General features: G+C 38.7%; 1 protein-coding gene across 4 annotated transcripts in view; it reads left to right on the forward strand.

The window, feature by feature from the left end:
- Positions 1-21,804, forward strand: part of SLC25A40 (solute carrier family 25 member 40) — a 68,106-nt gene that overhangs the window by 39,846 nt on the left and 6,456 nt on the right. For all 4 annotated transcript variants that reach the window (XM_055272835.2, XM_055272836.2, XM_055272838.2 and 1 more), the window contains 5 exons: positions 12,016-12,083; positions 13,984-14,108; positions 14,837-15,010; positions 18,081-18,190; positions 20,221-20,302. In XM_055272835.2, the coding sequence (XP_055128810.1) occupies positions 12,016-12,083; positions 13,984-14,108; positions 14,837-15,010; positions 18,081-18,190; positions 20,221-20,302 (559 nt within the window). The remainder of the gene's footprint in view (positions 1-12,015; positions 12,084-13,983; positions 14,109-14,836; positions 15,011-18,080; positions 18,191-20,220; positions 20,303-21,804) is intronic.

Here is a 21,804-nt window from a genome sequence, read left to right on the forward strand (position 1 = left end):
AGGGACATGGATGAAACTGGAAAACATCATTCTCAGCAAACTTTCACAAGGACAAAAAACCAAACACCGCATGTGCTCACTCATAGGTGGGAATTGAGCAATGAGAACACATGGACACAGGAAGGGGAACATCACACACCGGGGACTGCTGTGCAGTGGGGGGAGGGGGGAGGGATAGCATTAGGAGATATACCTAATGCTAAATGACAAGTTAATGGGTGCAGCACATCAACATGGCACATGCATACATATGTGACAAACCTACACGTTGTGCACATGTACCCTAAAACTTAAAGTATAATAACAATAAAATTAAAAAGAATTTTGATAGTTCTTCTTTGTTTATTTACTCATTTATTTATTATTATTATACTTTAAGTTTTAGGGTACATGTGCACAATGTGCAGGTTTGTCACATATGTATCCATGTGCCATGTTGGTGTACTGCACCAATTAACTCGTCATTTAGCCTTAGGTATATCTCCTAATGCTGTCCCTCCCCCATCCCCCCACCGCACAACAGTCCCTGGAGTGTGATGTTCCCCTTCCTGTGTCCATGTGTTCTCATTCTTCAATTCCCACCTATGAGTGAGAACATGCACTGTTTGGTTTTTTGTCCTTGTGATAGTTTACTGAGAATAATGGTTTCGAGTTTCATCCATGTCCCTACAAAGGACATGAACTCATCTTTTTTATGGCTGCATAGTATTCTATGGTGTATACATGCCACATTTTCTTAATCCAGTCTATCGTTGTCGGACATTTGGGTTGGTTCCAAGTCTTTGCTATTGTGAATAGTGCCTCAGTAAACATACGTGTGCATGTGTCTTTATAGCAGCATGATTTATAGTCCTTTGGGTATATACCCAGTAATGGGATGGCTGGGTCAAATGGTATTTCTAGTTCTAGATCCCTGAGGAATCGCCACACTGACTTCCACAATGGTTGAACTAGTTTACATTCCCACCAACAGTGTAAAAGTGTTCCTATTTCTCCACATCCCCTCCAGCACCTGTTGTTTCCTGACTTTTTAATGATCGCCATTCCAACTGATGTGAGATGGTATCTCATTGTGGTTTTGGTTTGCATTTCTCTGATGGCCAGTGATGATGAGCATTTTTTCACGTGTTTTTTGGCTGCATAAATGTCTTCTTTTGAGAAGTGTCTGTTCATGTCCTTCGCCCACTTTTTCATGGGGTTGTTTGTTTTTTTCTTGTAGATTTGTTTGAGTTCATTGTAGATTCTGGATATTAGCCCTTTGTCAGATGAGTAGGTTGCGAAAATTTTCTCCCATTCTGTAGGTTGCCTCTTCACTCTGATGGTAGTTTCTTTTGCTGTGCAGAAGCTCTTTAGTTTAATTAGATCCCATTTGTCAATTTTGGCTTTTGTTGCCATTGCTTTTGGTGTTTTAGACATGAAGTCCTTGCCCATGCCTATGTCCTGAATGGTATTGCCTAGGTTTTCTTCTAGAGTTTTTATGGTTTTAGGTCTAACATGTAAGTCTTTAATCCATCTTGAGTTAATTTTTGCATAAGGTGTAAGGAAGGGATCCAGTTTCAGCTTTCTACATATGGCTAGCCAGTTTTCCCAGCACCATTTATTAAATAGGGAATCTGTTTCCCATTGCTTGTTTTTGTCAGGTTAGTCAAAGATCAGATAGTTGTAGATATGTGGCATTATTTCTGAGGGCTCTGTTCTGTTCCATTGATCTATGTCTCTGTTTTGGTACCAGTACCATGCTGTTTTGGTTACTATAGCCTTGTAGTATAGTTTGAAGTCAGGTAGTGTGATGCCTCCAGCTTTGTTCTTTTGGCTTACAATTGACTTGGCAATGCGGGCTCTTTTTTGGTTCCATATGAACTTTATTTATTTATTTATTTATTTTTATTAATTTTTTTTGCACACAAAAACAATAAACATTTTCTAAAAATACATACAAACAAAAAGATGCGTATCAAACATATTAGGAAGGTTGCACATGGGAAGACGGGGAATAGAAATGGGGAGTGGGAATCAAAATAAATGAGAGAGGGACTTTATATGGATCAGTGATAATAACTCAATCCTCTATTTGACGAAGAAGGAAGAGGAAGAAAAAGAAAGTGGGATAAAGGATCAGAAAGGGAGGAAAATAGAAAAAATTAGAGTATGACTCCAGGATAGACCTGTTTTGTTGTCACTGAGTTGGTTGGTTGGTTTGTCTGTTGTATTTTTCATGTTTTGCCATGTTGGCCAGACTGGTCTCGAACTCCTAGCCCGAAGTGATGAACTCGCCTCGGCCCCCCAGAGTGCCGGGACCACAGGCGTGAGCCACCACATCCAGCCCCCAGATTGCTTCTGGCCTCCGTGGTATACCTCCCAGACGGGGCGGTCGGGCAGAGGCGCTCCCCACATCCCAGACGGGGCGGCCGGGCAGAGGCGCTCCTCACTTCCCAGACCGGGCGGCCAGGCAGAGACGCTCCTCACTTCTTCCCAGATGGGGCGGCCAGGCAGAGGTGCTCCTCACTTCTTCCCAGACGGGGCGGCCGGGCAGAGGTGCTCCTCATTTCTTCCCAGACGGGGCGGCCGGGCAGAGGCGCTCCTCACTTCCCAGACAGGGCGACCGGGTAGACGCGTTGCTCATTTCTTCCCGGACGGGGCGGCCGGGCAGAGACGCTCCTCACTTCTTCCCAGACGGGGCGGCCGGGCAGAGGCGCTCCTCCCTCCCCAGACGATGGGTGGCCGGGCAGAGGCGCGCCTCACTCCCCAGACGATGGGTGGCCGGGCAGAGGCGCGCCTCACTACCCAGACGATGGGTGGCCGGGCAGAGGCGCTCCTCACTTCCCAGACGATGGGTGGCCGGGCAGAGGCGCTCCTCACTTCCCAGACGATGGGTGGCCGGGCAGAGGCGCGCCTCACTTCCCAGACAGGGTGGCCAGGCAGAGGCGCTCATCACTTCTTCCCGGACGGGGCGGCCGGGCAGAGGCGCTCCTCACTTCTTCCCGGATGGGGCGGCCGGGCAGAGGCGCTCCTCACTTCCCAGACGGGGCGGCTGGGCAGAGGCGCTCCTCACTTCCCAAATGGGGCGGCCAGGCAGAGGCGCTCCTCACTTCCCAGACGGGGCGGCCGGGCAGAGGCGCTCCTCACTTCCCAGACGATGGGTGGCCGGGCAGAGGCGCTCCTCACTTCCCAGACGATGGGTGGCCGGGCAGAGGCGCTCCTCACTTCCCAGACGATGGGTGGCCGGGCAGAGGCGCTCCTCACTTCCCAGACGGGGCGGCCGGGCAGAGGCGCTCCTCACTTCCCAGACGGGGCGGCCGGGCAGAGGCGCCCCTCACTTCCCAGAGGATGGGTGGCCGGGCAGAGGCGCCCCTCACTTCCCAGAGGATGGGTGGCCGGGCAGAGGCGCTCCTCACCTCCCAGACGATGGGTGGCCGGGCAGAGGCGCTCCTCGCCTCCCAGACGATGGGTGGCTGGGCAGAGGCGCTCCTCACCTCCCAGACAGGGCGGCGGCCGGACAGGGGCTGCAATCCCAGCACCCTGGTAGGCCAAGGCAAGCGGCTGGGAGGCGGAGGCTGCCGCGAGCCAAGACCACGCCACCGCACTCCAGCCCGGGCCACACGGAGCACCGAGTGAGCGAGACTCCGCCCGCAGTCCCAGCACTTCTGGAGGCCGAGGCGGGCAGAGCACTCGGGGTCAGGAGCCAGAGAGCAGCGTGGCCAACATGGCGAAAACGCGACTGCAGCCAAAGGAGGAAAAGCAGGCTGGCGAGCTCTGGCAGTCCCAGGAGCAGCAGTGAGCCGAGTAGATGACATGCAGCCTGGCCCACAAAGGCAAAAGAAAGAAAGAAAGGGAAGGAAGGAGGGAGGGAGGGAGGGAAGGAAGGAAGGAAGGCCACATGAACTTTAAAGTAGTTTTTTCCAATTCTGTGAAGAAAGTCATTGGTAGCTTGATGGGGATGGCATTGAATCTATAAATTACCTTGGGCAATATGGCCATTTTCACGATATTGTTTCTTCCAACCCATGAGCATGGAATGTTCTTCCATTTGTTTGTATCCTCTTTTATTTCATTGAGCAGTGGTTTGTAGTTCTCCTTGAAGAGGTCCTTCACATCCCTTATAAGTTGGATTCCTAGGTATTTTATTCTCTTTGAAGCAATTGTGAGTGGGAGTTCACTCATGATTTGGCTTTCTGTTTGTCTGTTATTGGTGTACAAGAATGCTTGTGATTTTTGTACATTGATTTTGTATCCTGAGACTTTGCTGAAGTTGCTTATCAACTTAAGGAGATTTTGGGCTGAGACAGTGGGGTTTTCTAGATATACAATCATGTCATCTGCAAACAGGGACAATTTGACTTCCTCTTTTCCTAATTGAATACCCTTTATTTCCTTCTCCTGCCCGATTGCCCTGGCCAGAACTTCCAACACTATGTTGAATAGGAGTGGTGAGAGAGGGCATCCCTGTCTTGTGCCAGTTTTCAAAGGGAATGCTTCCAGTTTTTGCCCATTCAGTATGATACTGACTGTGGGTTTGTCATAGATAGCTCTTATTATTTTGAGATATGTCCCATCAATACCTAATTTATTGAGAGTTTTTAGCATGAAGGGTTGTTGAATTTTGTCAAAGGTCTTTTCTGCATCTATTGAGATAATCATGTGGTTTTTGTCTTTGGTTGTGTTTATATACTGGATTACTTTTATTGATTTGCGTATGTTGAACCAGCCTTGCATCCCAGGGATGAAGCCCACTTGATCATGGTGGATAAGCTTTTTGATGTGCTGCTGGATTTGGTTTGCCAGTATTTTATTGAGGATTTTTGCATCAATGTTCATCAAGGATATTGGTCTGAAATTCTCTTTTTTGGTTGTGTCTCTGTTAGGCTTTGGTATCAGCTTGATGCTTGCCTCATAAAATGTGTTAGAGAGTATTCCCTCTTTTTCTATTGATTGGAATAGTTTCATAAAGAATGGTACCAGTTCCTCCTCGCACCTCTGGTAGAATTTGGCTGTGAATCCATCTGGTCCTGGACTCTTTTTGGTTGGCAAACTATTGATTATTGCCACAATTTCAGAGCCTGTTATTGGTCTATTCAGAGATTCAGCTTCTTCCTGGTTTAGTCTTGGGAGGGTGTATTTGTTGAGGAATTTATCCATTTCTTCTAGATTTTCTAGTTTATTTGCATAGAGGTGTTTGTAGTATTCTCTGATGGTAGATTGTGTTTCTGTGGGATTCGTGGTGATATCCCCTTTATCATTTTTTATTGCATCTATTTGATTCTTCTCTCTTTTCTTCTTCATTAGTCTTGCTAGTGGTCTATCAGTTTTGTTGATCTTTTCAAAAAACCAGCTCTTGGATTCATTAATTTTTTGAAGGGTTTTTTGTGTCTCTATTTCCTTCAGTTCTGCTCTGATTTTAGTTATTTCTTGCCTTCTGCTAGCTTTTGAATGTGTTTGTTCTTGCTTTTCTAGTTCTTTTAATTGTGATGTTAGGGTGTCAATTTTGGATCCTTCCTGCTTTTTCTCGTGGGCATTTAGTGCTATAAATTTCCTTCTACACACTGCTTTGAATGTGTCCCAGAGATTCTGGTATGTTGTGTCTTTGTTCTCGTTGGTTTCAAAGAACATCTTTATTTCTGCCTTCATTTCATTATGTACCCAGTAGTCATTCAGGAGCAGGTTGTTCAGTTTCCATGTAGTTGAGCGGTTTTGAGTGAGTTTCTTAATCCTGAGTTCTAGTTTGATTGCACTGTGGTCTGAGAGACAGTTTGTTATAATTTCTGTTCTTTTACATTTGCTGAGGAGTGCTTTACTTCCAACTATGTGGTCAGTTTTGGAATAGGTGTGGTGTGGTGCTGAAAAAAGTGTATATTCTGTTGATGTGGGGTGGAGAGTTCTGTAGATGTCTATTAGGTCCACTTGGTGCAGAGCTGAGTTCAATTCCTGGGTATCCTTGTTAACTTTCTGTCTCGTTGATCTGTCTAATGTTGACAGTGGGGTGTTAAAGTCTCCCATTATTATTGTGTGGGAGTCTAAGTCTCTTTGTAGGTCACTCAGGACTTGCTTTATGAATCTGGGTGCTCCTGTATTGGGTGCATATATATTTTGGATAGTTAGCTCTTCTTGTTGAATTGATCCCTTTACCATTATGTAATGGCCTTCTTTGTCTCTTTTGATCTTTGTTGGTTTAAAGTCTATTTTATCAGAGACTAGGATTGCAACCCCTGCCTTTTTTTGTTTTCCATTTGCTTGGTAGATCTTCCTCCATCCCTTTATTTTGAGTCTATGTGTGTCTCTGCACGTGAGATGGGTTTCCTGAATACAGCACACTGATGGGTCTTGACTCCTTATCCAATTTGCCAGTCTGTGTCTTTTAATCGGAGCATTTAGCCCATTTACATTTAAAGTTAATATTGTTATGTGTGAATTTGATCCTGGCATTATGATGTTAGCTGGTTATTTTGCTCGTTAGTTGATGCAGTTTCTTCCTAGCCTCGATGGTCTTTACAATTTGTCACGTTTTTGCAGTGGCTGGTACCAGTTGTTCCTTTCCATGTTTAGTCCTTCCTTCAGGAGCTCTTTTAGAGCAGGCCTGGTGGTGACAAAATCTCTCAGCATTTGCTTGTCTGTAAAGTATTTTATTTCTCCTTCACTTATGAAGCTTAGTTTGGCTGGATATGAAATTCTGGGTTGAAAATTCTTTTCTTTAAGAATGTTGAATATTGGTCCCTACTCTCTTCTGGCTTGTAGAGTTTCTGCTGAGAGATCAGCTGTTAGTCTGATGGGCTTCCTTTTGTGGGTAACCCGACCTTTCTCTCTGGCTGCCCTTAACATTTTTTCCTTCATTTCAACTTTGGTGAATCTGACAATTATGTGTCTTGCAGTTGCTCTTCTCGAGAAGTATCTTTGTGGTGTTCTCAATATTTCCTGAATCTGAATGTTGGCCTGCTTTGCTAGATTGGGGAAGTTCTCCTGGATAATATCCTGCAGAGTGTTTTCCAACTTGGTTCCATTCTCCCCGTCACTTTCAGGTACACCAATCAGACGTAGATTTGGTCTTTTCACATAGTCCCATATTTCTTGGAGGCTTTGTTTGTTTTTTTTTATTCTTTTTTCTCTAAACTTCACTTCTCGCTTCATTTCATTCATTTGATCTTCAATCACTGATACCCTTTCTTCCAGTTGATTGCAACGGCTACTGAGGCTTCTGCATTCTTCACGTAGTTCTCGAAACTTGGCTTTCAGCTCCATCAGCTCCTTCAAGCACTTCTCTGCATTGATTATTTTAGTTATACATTCGTCTAATTTTTTTTCAAAGTTTTTAACTTCTTTGCCATTGGTTTGAATTTCCTCCTGTAGTTCGGAGTAGTTTGATTGTCTGAAGCCTTCTTCTCTCAACTCGTCAAAGTCATTCTCCGTCCAGCTTTGTTCCGTTGCTGATGAGGAACTGCATTCCTTTGGAGGAGAAGAGGTGCTCTGCTTTTTAGAGTTTCCAGCTTTTTAGAGTTTCCAGTTTTTCTGCTCTGTTTTCTCCCCATCTTTGTAGTTTTTTTCTACTTTTGGTCTTTGATGATGGTGATGTACAGATGGGTTTTTGGTGTGGGTGTCCTTTCTGTTTGTTAGTTTTCCTTCTACCAGACAGGACCCTCAGCTGCAGGTCTATTGGAGTTTGCTATAGGTCCACTCCAGACCCTGTTTGGCTGGGTGTCAGCCGTGGTGGCTGCAGAACAGCGGATTTTCGTGAACTGCAAATTCAGCTGTCTGATCATTCCTCTGGAAGTTTTGTCTCGGGAGTACCCGGCCGAGTGAGGTGTCAGTCTGTCCCTACTGCGGGGTGCCTCCCAGTTAGACTGCTTGGGGGTCAGGGACCCACTTTAGGAGGCAGTCTGCCCATTCTCAGATCTCCAGCTGCGTGCTGAGAGAACCACTACTCTCTTCAAAGCTTTCAGACAGGGACGTTTAAGTCTGCAGAGGTTACTGCTGACTTTTTGTTTGTCTGTGCCCTGCCCCCAGAGGTGGAGCCTACAGAGGCAGGCAGGCCTCCTTGAGCTGTGGTGGGCTCCACCCAGTTCGAGCTTCCTGGCTGCTTTGTTTACCTAAGCAAGCCTGGGCAATGGTGGGCGCCCCTCCCCCAGCCTCACTGCAGCCTTGCAGTTTGATCTCAGACTGCTGTGCTAGCAATCAGCGAGACTCCGTGGGCATAGGACCCTCCGAGCCAGGTGCAGGACACAATCTCCTGGTGTGCCATTTTCCAAGCCCGTTGGAAAAGCGCAGTATTAGGGTGGGAGTGACCCAATTTTCCAGGTGCCATCTGTCACCCCTTTCTTTGACTAGGAAAGGGAACTCCCTGATCCCTTGTGTTTCCCGAGTGAGGCAATGCCTCACCCTGCTTCGGCTTGCACACGGTGGGCTGCACCAACTGTCCTGCACCCACTGTTTGGCACTCCCTAGTGAGATGAACCCGGTACCTCAGATGGAAATGCAGAAATCACCTGTCTTCTGCATCGCTCACGCTGGGAGCTGTAGACCAGAGCTGTTCCTATTCGGCCATCTTGGCTCCACCCCCCGATAGTTCTTTATATATTCTAGATACTAGTATTTTGTTGAATGTGTGGTTTGCAAATATTTTTTTCCACTTCTAGTTTGTCTTTTCATCCTCTTAAACATGGTCTTTCACAGAGTAAAACTTTTTAATTTTTACAAAATTCAATTTATTAATATCTGTTATAGGTCATGCTTTTGGTGTCAAGGCTAAGAGCTTTTTATCTACTGTTACACTCTGAAGACTTTTTCATAAAAATTTTATTTAAGTCCTTGACCCATTTTGAGTTAGTTTTATGTAGGGCATGAAACTGTGGTTGAGATTTGTTTGTTGTTGCTGCCTATGGATGTCCACTTGCATTTGTGGAAATGGCTATATTTCTTCCATTGAGTTGCTTTTTGCAACTTTGTTAAAAATCAGTGGGGCAGGCCGGGCGCGGTGGCTCACGCTTGTAATCCCAGCACTTTGGGAGGCCGAGGCGGGTGGATCACGAGGTCAGGAGATCGAGACCACGGTGAAACCCCGTCTCTACTAAAAATACAAAAAATTAGCCAGGCGTGGTGGTGGGCGCCTGTAGTCCCAGCTACTCGGAGAGGCTGAGGCAGGAGAATGGCGTGAACCTGGGAGGCGGAGCTTGCAGTGAGCCGAGATTGCGCCACTGCACTCCAGCCTGGGTGACAGAGCGAGACTCCGTCTCAAAAAAAAAAAAAAAAAAAAAAAATCAGTGGGGCATATTGGGTGTGTCTGTTTCTGAGTTTTCTATTCTGTTCCATTTATCTCTGTGTCTTTCACTCTGTCAATACCACAGTCTTAATTATTGCACCTGCAAGTCTTGAAATTAGATACACTGATTCCTCTCACTTTATTTTTATGTTTCTTTTTCTTTTTTTGAGAAAAGGGCTCGCTCTGTCACCTAGGCTGGAGTGCAGTGGAGCAGTCATGACTCACTGCTTCTTCAATCTGTATGCCTCAAGAGATTTTCCCACCTCTGTCTCCCAGGTAGCTGGGACTATAGGCATGTGCCACTGTGATTTATTTTTTGTAGAGACAGGGTCTCACTGTGTTGCCCAGGCTGGTCTCACACTCCTGGGCTCAAGCAGTCCTCCTGCCGTGGCCTCCCAAAGTGCTGAGATACAGGCGTGAGACACAGCATCTGGTCCTTATTTTATTTTATTTTTCAAAGTTGTTTTCGCTATTCCCAAAGTTCCTTTGTCTTTCCACATAAATCTTAGCATAATCCTGTTTATATTTACAAAAAAAGTATTGCTAGCGTAATTATTGGAATGACATTCAACTTGTATGTTAATTTGGAGGGGAATAACATCTTTAATGTGTTGAGTCTTTCATTCCATTTTCAACCTGCTTATGACATTATAATTGAAGTGAATTTCTTTTAGACAGCATAAAATTGAGTCATGTTTTAACTTCTCTCTGTCAGTTTTTATCCTTTAATTAGTATACTTAGTTTAACTATTGTAATGGAATTACAGTTTAGGACTTAAGCCTATCTTTTTAAAAAAATTTTCTCTTTGTTGTGTTTTCTGTTTCTGTTTTGCTTTTCCTGCATTCCTTTGTAAGTTACTTGAACATTTTTTAGCATTCCATTAAACTCTTAATCTCACTTAAAACATTCTATTTTAGCTGTCTTTTTCTGACATTGCTTCCATGGGGAAGAAGGGATGTCATCTTGTTACTGCCAGGTAGAGTTAGAAGTCCAGGTTCCCCCCCCCCGCAGCCTCTATTGACACACAGTGTGAGGGAAGACCTGTTTTAGTCTTGAGCATGTGTGGGAGTTCTGGCTTTCTACATGGTTTCCACTGACGGTGTAGTGGGGTAGCCTCATTGCTGGGTGATGGTGAAAATACTGACTCCACTATTCCTCCTGTGACACCACCCTAGCAGAGGGATGAAGGAGCCTTACTGCTGACCTGGTAGGGGTAAAAATCTTGGTTCCTTATTGACCTTCTGTCAGCCTTACATTGGTGGAAGTCTAGGCTACCTACTTGGCCTTTGCTGATATGGGTCTGGGTGGTGCCACAAGTTTCACTTTGGTGTTTGGCTAGAGCAGATGGTTATTGTCTAAAAGTTTTCTGTCTTACTAGGGTTCCCTTACCTGGGAAAATATGCAGTCCTTTGTGACTGAGGTCTTTTACTTAGCACAGTGTTTTAAGATTCATCCATGTTGTAGTATGTATCAGTATTTTATTTCTTTTATTGCCAAGTAATATTGTGTGAATATATTGCATTTTATTTATTCATTCATCATTTGATAGACATTTGGATGGTTCTACTTTTTGGAATAATTAATTCTATGGACATTCATGTTTCTGTGTGAACATGTGTTTTAATTTCTCTTGGATATAACCTTATGTGAATATGTGTTTTAATTTCTCTCAGAATGTAACTGGAGTTGAAATTACTGAGTCATGTGATAACTATGTTTAACCTTCTGAGAAACTGCTAGGCTATTTTCTAAAGTAGCTACGCCATTCTGTATTCTCACCAGTAGTATCTAAGGGTTCCAATTTCTTCACATTTTCACCAGAATTTATTATTGTCTGTCTTTATAATTTTAGCTTATTTAGTAGGTATGAAGTCACATCTCATTTGTGGTTTTGCTTTGCATTTTCATAATAATCAATGATGAACATTTTTCCTTTTTCTATTTTTTCTTTTTTTTTTTTGAGACAGGGTCTCACTCTGTTGGCCAGGCTGGAGTGCAGTGGTGTGATCTCAGTTCAGTGCAGCCTCTCACTGCTGGCTGAAGCAGTCCTCCCACCGCAGACTCCCAAGTAGCTGGGACCACAGGAGTGCATCACCATGCCCAGCAAATTTTTTAGCTTTTTGTAGAGATAAGGTCTCACTATATTGCCCAGGCTGATGTCGACCTCCTGGGCTCAAGGGGTCTCCTGTCTTCGAAAGTGCTGGGATTACAGGCCTGAGCCACTGCATACAGCCAAACACTTTTTCGTGTGCTTATTGGCCATTTGTATGTATTCTTTGGAGAAATATATATTCAGATCCTTAGCCAATTTTTAATTACTTTATCTTTCTGTTATCAAATTGTAAGAGTGTTAATAGAAGATTTCTCTTCAGCTTTGCCTACTTTTGGTTCCTCTCCAAAGATTTCACTTAGCACATTTTAATATTTTCTGATTTCATACTTAGGCGAGTTTAGCCAATTCACTGCTTTTGCTCTACTTCCTTTCTTATAATAATCCTTTCAAAAGCTTTTTCTCTAAGCTCTTAGTAGAACAATCTACAGCTGAGTAATATAGACTTCATTCTGTAAGAAGTTAGTATCATCCAGAAATGCTTCATTTTAATTGTGTTAAAATTCCCTTTTTAAAAAGAATGGACACACATAAATCCAAAAAGCTTATTTTTTTAGATATAAATACCTGAAAGAATGAAATTACCAATCATCAGTATAAACTTTTGTATATCAGGTTTAAAGATATATTTTGATTACTTTTTTTCTATTATAATTTTAGGATGCCTTTTTTAAAATAATTCAAAATGAAGGCATTAAATCTCTATGGAGCGGCCTTCCTCCTACCCTGTAAGTTGAAATTTAATGTTTTTTCTACTAAATAATGGTTGTTATTTTATCCTATAATCAGCATGGTTGGACAAAGTCTTGCATTTTTAATATTAGAATGCTTTCATTTTCTGAGGTATTGTTTTTTAAGCCTCACAGGCACCCACATGTTTGATGATGTACTGGAAGGACTTGCAGGACCTGAAGAGGTTACATTCGCAGATACGGTTTGTTACAACAAAAGGATAGAAAACAGAATCAGTGAAGGAAAAAGGCACATCAGGAGTTGTCCAGAAATAGGCTTCCAAAGTCCTCCCTTATGGCATTGCACAGGATGTGCTTATCCTTCTATCAGTGAGCTGTAAAGTATACAAAGTGCTTCTGCCTTGGGAAACCCATTTGAGTTTTGAGTATAGGGCTTTTATTGATCATGGGTTATATGGATACATTCTGTCTTTGAGGCCAGTTGTGATGAGCAAAACTTCCAACCCACAGAAAGAAAGAAGTGTACTATAAATCGCAGTGTACAAATCAACCTGGACAAGTTGGTTTAGTGCTTCAGACATACAAAAAAACCTTCTAATGGGTAATACTCCAGGGGATACATTCCCACGAATTGTCCAGAGGTCAGGCATGCACATAGGCCCTCCTGAAGTTATACAAGGTTTGAGCAACCAAGCCTGCTGTGTTGTCTTTGCTACACAAGCATATGGTAATTTTTTTCATGTTCAGAAATAAAGACTTTGGTGTTTATTTGTTCATTTTACTAAAGCTGAATGATACATTGCAAAATGTGTACTTTCCTTTCTCCAGATAATTCTAATTGTCTACTGCCTGGCGATTACATGAATTAATATGATAAACTCTTAATATTGAATGTAAAAATGTAAAATAATAACTTGGCTTTTGCTGTCTCATTTATTCCCAAGAACTTTATACTTTTAATGGAGGAAATTAGTCAATTTGAGGCATTTATTTCAAACAATGTTTAAGGTTTAAAGTTAGTGGCAGATCCAGTACCCCACCAGTGAGTCCTGCTCCTAAATTGTCAGCAGCAAAGTCCACCGTATAACATCAGGCATTCCGAACTATGGTCTGTGAATATCCTTTAGTTACATCATAAACATGGACTAGTTTCTTGTTGCATTAATATTTATTGACATGGCAATACCTGCAACTTTGTGTTTAAATTTAATAATTCCCTTTTAATAATTTCTTTTAAAATAGTATGTCATTAGAATTCCCTTAAAATTAGTGTATGTAATTCTTATGATGTTAATTATAATTTATGTCTAGTTATAAGCAGGAGTGATATATGGTCCACAGTTCGAAAATGTTTTACAATTTCTCATGTACTTTTTATTTCGCTGATTCTGATGTTATGGTAATTATGAATGAGAAAGAAGATCTGGGAGACCAGAAACAGAGATGGAGATGAAGTGTGTGTCTTAATTTGTCTTTTCCTGTTTGTTTTATTTTTATTTTATTTATTTAGAGACAGAGTCTTGCTCTGTCCCTTAGGCTGGAGGCTGGAGTGCAGTGGCACGATCTCGGCTCATTGCAACCTCTGCCTCCCAGGTTCAAGTGATTCTCATTCCTCAGCCACCTGAGTAGCTGGGATTACGGCATGTGCCACCATGCTAGCACTTATTTAATGCTATTTATTGTAACTGTCTTTACAACTGGAATGAAAACTTTTGGATGGCAAATGCCTACTTTATGTCTTTTTACTGCCTACTAAGTTAAGTACTGATCATTTTTAAAATAAAAGAAAAATTGATCTCATAGGCTGATTTGTTGTGGTTTTTAGCTTACACAAAATATAAGAATTTTTTAGCTTATTAATAATATTTGAATTTAAGTTAAGACTATGTGGGATCTTTTGATAATTTTGAACAAATCTTTTTGTGTGATCTAACAGAGTGATGGCAGTTCCTGCCACAGTTATTTATTTTACCTGCTATGATCAATTAAGTGCTCTTCTGAGATCCAAGTTAGGAGAAAATGAAACCTACATACCAATTGTTGCTGGAATTATAGCCAGATGTGAGTAATAAATCTTTATTTTCATTTTGATTTCTGTTTAGAGCTTCTGTTTAAGTTGTGACATTCACAGAAAATTTGTACAATATATAGAGTATTAGTATGATATATTTCGTGTTATAGTTTATATTAATTTGTTAATATAGTATAGATACTCCAGAAGTCATATGGAATGGTGATTACCATCAGAATGAGATGGGCTCAGCCTATCTTGGTCAACTCATGGACAGAGTTTTTAGAGTGACATCAGAGTTGGTTGTGATTCACCTGAACTTCTGAGGTGTCATCTGGGATCATGTGTGATTCAGGCCAAAGTCCTGAATCACTTTCCTTATAAACTTTGCCATTCAGAGTTTTATCATAAGGAACGTTGACTCTATACAGAAGAACGTTTACTCTGCTAAATGGGAGTGGGATTTATTGGGGCAGTAACTGGAATGGGCTTTGGTTTTCATAGTTCTGGTTGATTATAACATTTCTGTAACTGCCCTTGAGAGAGTTGAAACCAGAAAAAGTAAGGTATATGAAAATAGACTTTTAAGAAATACTTTTATCAAGGGAAAAATCTGTGTCAATTATGTTGACATCATTAGACATTTAATTTTAAGGCTTTCAGACATTATAGACTAAAAGTTTAAAATATAAAATATGTGAATATTAATTTTTACAGTATATGTGTCTGCATAGTACATGGCTTTTTGTTTTCTTTTTTTTTAACTTGTTTGTATTAGTTGGTGCAGTAACTGTGATAAGTCCACTAGAATTGATTAGAACCAAGATGCAGTCCAAGAAGTTTTCTTACGTGGAACTGCATCAATTTGTCAGCAAGAAAGTATCTGAAGATGGTTGGATTTCCCTTTGGAGGGGCTGGGCTCCTACTGTTCTTAGAGATGTACCTTTCTCAGGTAGGATTTATCTTATTTGTAGCTACTAAATTTTACATAGCTTTGTCTCATTCAAATATTACTGTCACTAGATTTTTAACTCTTTACCATTAAAGGTAAGTTATTTTCTGTAGTGACCACAAACTCCTTTTTCACTGTTGGGCTCTCAGATCTTTCCAAGCGTTTATTGAATTAATAGTTTTTATTCAAGCTTTTTTTTTTCTTGTGATTAATTTGCTTTTACACATTAATTAGTGGGTATTCATATTCAGAGACTGCAAACTACCTTTAACATTCTAAACAAGTCATTTAATATTATTCTAAGCAATTAGTAAGATAAGTAAAACTACTGCAAATCAAAGGATAGAATCCATTTAAGACCACTTTGGAATTATATAGGCTCCTACTTTTTCAGTTATTAAAAACAAACATCTCCTCATTAAATGATTATCCTGTAAAAGACTATTACAAATCAAGTAGGGAATTGTACTAATTACTCAATTATGAAAAGGGAGAAAATTATGAAAAGTGAGAAGTAAATCTACCAGTAACTTATAGAATGTGCATACTTTAGTGTCATTTCCCTTGTGGATCATAGAAGTTTTAAGACCCAAAAGAAATACTTATCTAGAGAGAAACTGTCAATAAGAATATAAATATCTTTTAAAAATCATGAAACCACAAATACGTTCTTTCACTGTCACAACCCCAGTGGTAACCACTATCTTGAATGTCATTCATTTGATAAAAGAATTAGTTTTCTCACATATGTATTATTGCCAAATATGATATTGTTTAGTTTTGCCTATTTTTGAAAATCCCCTTTTACTAAAAAATTTTCCTAAGATTCATTCTTGTGTTACATGTAACTGTTTTCTTCATTTTTACTTGTTTATATGTGAGTAAACAAGTAAGACAATGCTGCTATGAAAATTTTTAATCAGTTTCTTGGTGTACCTTTGAAAGTTTATCCAGTATTGGATTTGTTGGTTCATATATATACATACATTTCAAATTTTACTAGGTAATATAGAACTCTTTTCCAAAGTGATTGTATGATCTACATACCTACTAGCAACATAAGAGATTTCCTGCTGCTTCACACCCTTTCCAACTTTTTTATTGTCAAAGTTCTTAATTTTTGTTTAATAATTTAAAGTGGTATCTCATTTTAATTTTCATTTCCCTGGTTATTAAGATTCGGCACTGTTTCATTGGCATTCATTTATTCATAATTGATTTGGAATTTTGGACTGAAATAGGTTTTCAATTTCATTTTTCTCCCACATGGATAGCTGGTTGTCCCAACATCACCTGTTGCAGTGATCTCCAACCTTTTGGGCACCAGGGACTGGTTTTGTGGAAGACAGTTTTTCCATGATTGGAAAAATTGTGCGTGTGTGTGTGTGTGTGCGCGTGCACGTGTGTGATTGGTTTCAGAACGAAACTTCCACCTCAGATCACCAGGCATTAAATTTTCATAAGGAGCATGCAACCCGTATCCTTCACATGCGCAGTTAACAACAGAGTTCTATGAGAATATATTGCTACTGCTGATCTGACAGGAGGTGGAGCTCAGGCAGTAATGCTCACTCACCCGCTGCTCACCTCCTGTTGTGTAGCCCAGTTCCTAACAGGACACAGATCAGTACCAATCCTCAGCCCTGGGGTCGTGGACCCCTGATCTATTGAATAACCATAATTGCTCCAAGGATCTGCAGTGTTATCTCTGTCATATAACATTTTCATGTATGCATGGATCTATTTCACTGGTTAATGTTTCTGACTTCAGGCCAGTACCACACTGAATTATTAGTGCTCTATGAAAAATCTTTTTTTTTTTTGGTCAGGGTCTCACTCTGTTGCCCAGGCTAGAGTGCGGTAGCACAATCAGGGCTCACTGTAGCCTTGATCTATCTACAAGGCTGTAGTAATCCTCCCACATCAACCTCCTGAGTAGCTGGGACTAAAGCCGTGTGCCACCATGCTTGGCTAAGAAAAATCTTGATGTCACCTTATTTTTCTTCCCTAGGAATATCATCTCTTTATGTTAATAATAAATCTTTAAGAAGTTGTTTTAGGAGAGATTCAAATTTTTCTTCATCAAGGTTGTATTCATCTCTTTTTTTTTGACATTTAGTTATAGGTATACCCCACTGCCCCCCAGCTTTTAGTAGCTATTTTTAAAGCTCTATTTTAATTTTTTTTAAATTAAATCTTCGTAGCTGGTGCAGTTGCAATTGATTTTTTTCTATTAGCCTGTATCCATCTATGTTTTAACATTCTGTTATGAATTCTGCTTTGTCTTACTATTTTTTTGGTTTGGATATATGTAAAAATATATGTGAATTTAACTATTTTATATCATCATTTGTAATCATAACTTTTCTTTCTTACTTGCTGCCCAGTGAATTTTTGAATTATAGTGACAATAATGAACATCCCCATCATTTTTCTCATTTTAAAGAAAATAGATCTCATTTAACCATTAATAATTATTTTTGGTATAGGTTTTTGATGCATGTTCTTTATCAAATTAAAGAAGTTTCTTTCTAGGTTTCCAAGAAATTTATTTCTTTTAAATGAAAGAGTGTTGAGTTTTATCAGATGCTTTTTCATTATCATTACATGATCCCATGGTTTTGTTAACACGGTAATATGACATTTAAAGATTTGTATTATATACCTTTGCATTTCTGGGGTAACCCAACTTAATCATAGTGTATGATGTTTTATGAAATATTTCTGACTTCAGTTTGTTTTTTATTATTATTTTTAAGAAGTCTATACCTATGATCATCAATAGATTGGCCTTTACTTTTTTCCTTTTTCCTGTTGTCCTTGTCAGGTTTTGGAATTATAGTCCTACTTTATTGATGCATAGTTTTTTTTTGTTTATAGGACTACTAGAATATTACTGAGAATTTTGCTTTAAAAAAAGAAATCCTACCCTAGTGGGTAACTAAGTAGAAAGCAAGGTATGTCAGGGTTAGAATTTGTCTATCCCCTGAATATATAACCTCATAACTCTTTTATTAAAGTCCACATTTTATTTCTAAATATGTGTTCATTTCATTCTCTGTTTTTATAGCAATGTACTGGTATAACTATGAAATTTTAAAGAAGTGGTTATGTGAGAAATCTGGTTTATATGAGCCAACATTTATGATCAACTTTACTTCAGGGGCATTGTCTGGTTCTGTAAGTTTATTCTTTTGTTGTTAATATTCCAGAAAAATAATAGTTGTATTAAAACAAAACAAAATATAGCCTCTCATGTATATTGAGATCCACTTTGGCTACACTGCTTGAAAATTTTTCTAAGTATTTTTCGTCTATTTTAAGGAAACAAATTATTAGCAAATAAAATAATTTAAATATACTGTATTTATGTTTTTATGTTACAAATACATATTTTTCTGAGGAACTTTTGGATTTGTTAGATCATTACAGTTATAATATTTTAGAGCTTTATTATTTAGAGCATTTTGTAATACATTAATTCAATAAATGCTCTGATTAGGTAATATTTCATGCAATGTCATCTCACATGCATTAAGCACTTCTAGCCTCTGCTGCTGATTCCTGTTTCTTTGGAAACATTTTGTCCTACTAAAGTACTTTTTAAAAGAATTTGAACAAAAATTACAGTCAGAAGGAAAGAATCTTAAGTTACCATTTTTGGGTAATAGGGAGTTTATCTTTTTCCACACCCCCCTGTAGAATGATATCAAAGTTCTGTAGTAGACTTTCATTATGCAGATTTATATCACCATGACGTTGGCAGTTCTTTTTATACCCACATACTTCCAAAAATGAATTTGTAATAACTTGTAGTGAGACAATAACACACTGGAACCACATAAAAACAATAGCGAAGGAGCAGAGTGAAGTGATGGAGACTTGCAGAAAAATATTGTAATAATATCTCAGAAAATCTAGGCCAAGGAAGTCACAGCAGTTGACTTTAAAGCTTAGATATAAATATTCCCAGGTCTAAGATCTTTCAAATTAATCCTAGTGGATTATAAGTCTGTTGAACAAAAAAAGCAATTAGTATTGTTGAATAATGGCTTTAGGATATTTACCAGTTTTGCAGAAATATGAAGGAAAGTCCTCTATTGTAATATTTCTATTTAACCTAGAAAATTTATTTTTTTAATGATTTTTTAAATGATCTAGAAAATTGCTGCATTTTGACAGCTTTCAAATAAAGGTTTGTCTCTGCAACAGAAAAAACACCTGAATGTGAGTGTCCAGGCTTTCTGTCAGAAAACAGAACAGCCTAAACCATCTCATTTTAGAAAGAGTTTCACAATGGCTTACATAACATTGTAGCTACTACATGATAGATAATGAAGATGGAGAAACAATCCTTGATTTTACCTTACCTGAAATCTTTGAAGCTGATTTCAAGAACATACATCAACAAATTGTTGGGGTGAAATAAAATATAAGTGATTTTGAGGGGCATTTTATGACCATATTGGCCAAATGTGAGTTGAGAAGCAAAAATACATACCAGTTTTAACCTTGCATGGCTGTTGTATCAAATATTGCAACAACATATCTAAAAGAATTAAATTATTAAAAAAAAAAACTCCCTTAAGGCATTGTGGAAATGTAAATTATTTTGAGAAAAGTTATTTAAAATGTGATTTTCATCCAGCTTTTATCATTAATAGGAAAAATGTGATTTGTGAACCATTGTAACTATATTTTAATATGTAAACATTTACATAACTATTTTAAAAGGCTTATAGAGCTAAAAGTTCAAAATTCATTTTCTTCAAATTTAATTTTTTATTCTATTTTAGAAGCGTTTGCTGGAAATTTTTAAATACTTACTAGATACTTGAGAATTTCTGCTCTGACCTATGTGTTGTATCTTCTTGTAATGTAAAGGACTAATAGAACACAAAGGAGCGTGAGAAATTGTGAATGCTGGTAGTGGAGTCAGAGAGGTTTGGTTGGAATTGTAGCTCTGCAGCTAGTAGCTGTGTGACCTCAGGAAAGTAAGGGAATTTTTCTGAGGCTTTTTACTTTTGAGTATAGTGAGAAATACATATCTATTTGCTTTAATGAAAACTTAAAAATATATATATTATTTCATTTTAAAGTTCAGTTATTATTTCATTATCCTTAAATAATGTATTAATTCGAAGAATGTAAAAATATTTTAGGAAAAATTAACAGGTTGATTGAAATTAATCAATTTTACTTTCTGATAGTTTGCAGCTGTTGCAACTTTACCATTTGATGTAGTAAAAACACAAAAGCAGACACAACTTTGGACATATGAAAGTCATAAAAGTAAGTTTAATTGAAAATATTTTTAAGATGCCATTTTTGTTTTTCCTTCCAGATATTGTAGGAATATCTAAAATAAGGAAAACAAGATTTTTTCTTCTGCATTATTCTTTGTGTATTTTACTGAAAGTAATATACTGTTAGAATGGAATACCCAGAAAAACTAAACAAAAACAAAAAATTTAAGAAAATGTAAAGTCTAATGTTTCTTGAATGCCATCAGTTAAGTCTCATACCTGCTTTGATAAAGAAGAAATAATCTTTGTCATTTAAAAGCTAAGTTGTTTTATGATGTTTTTTCCTAAAGTTTATTTTCAGATCTATTTCAAATTATTATGTTTATTGTCCTTGTAAGTCTTCTTTCAAATAAACCAATAAAATAAATTTAGACAAATCAGGATAAAGGATAGGAAATTACTGGAAACCTTTTTTCTCTTATTTTTTGATAGTGTATATATATATATATATACACACACACACATTTTGTTTGTTTTTAAGCTGTCTTGTAATTTTTTTCTACCTATTATCCCATCTATTTTTATTTCTTCATAACCTGTAATTTCTTCTAGAACAAAAGTATACTCCTATTTACTTCTACTAGGATCCCTCTGTCATCATTTATTCCCTTTAGAAAGTGTAGCAAACCAATGGGAAATTATCTATTACAAAATTATGTAAGTCTTGTGATAAGACTATTAAAATGTAAATAAAAATTCTTCTACCCATGATTATAATGGTTTGCATAAAAAGTAAAATAGGTATAATGTTAAAAGAATCTGGTTACAGACCTCTACAAATGAATCTGATGGATATTGGTGACATCTTTGTCTTTGACCTGTCAAATACCTATTCTCCTCTTGTATTAGAAGCTAATGAAAACCTGGGAGGTAATCAAAGTTTTATTATATTAGGGTTCTCCCACTTCCCTGTTTTAGGCATGAGCCTTCTAGAAACCTAAGCCCTATCTGTCCTCCTTTGACAGTTCAAAATTATTTTGTTTTGTTCTTCTTTTCTTCTCATCAGAATTTCTATTTCCCCTCTTAAGTATAATATTTAACATAGTAGGATTTCACCAATTTCTTTTTGTTGTAATTTAGCATAAATGATTACTGACTGTGGCATTGAGGTAGTGGTGGTCATGGTGGTTGATAAGGGAAAAGATGGGAATCTGTACAGGTAGATTCTAATGCACACTAAAGTTTGGGAGCCACTTACACGTTGGTAACTAATCATTGGAGTCACCTGAGGTGCTTATTCAATATACCTAAAGCTGGACATCACCTTCAATAGGATCTCATTTAATGAATCTGAGGTGGAACTCTAGCTTGTATATTTTGAAAATGATCCCTAAGTGATTGTGATATATATCTTCATTGAGACTGGCACCAGGGAGCCATCTTTCTTTATTAGATTTAACTCTTACCTATCACTGGCTTTTTCTAATTAATGTTTCCTCATTTAAACCCAAAAGGAAAAATCTTAATTAAGAGTTGGGTTTTAATTTT

This window comes from Symphalangus syndactylus, chromosome 3 (genome assembly GCF_028878055.3).
Source record: "Symphalangus syndactylus isolate Jambi chromosome 3, NHGRI_mSymSyn1-v2.1_pri, whole genome shotgun sequence".
Classification (NCBI taxonomy): domain Eukaryota; kingdom Metazoa; phylum Chordata; class Mammalia; order Primates; family Hylobatidae; genus Symphalangus; species Symphalangus syndactylus.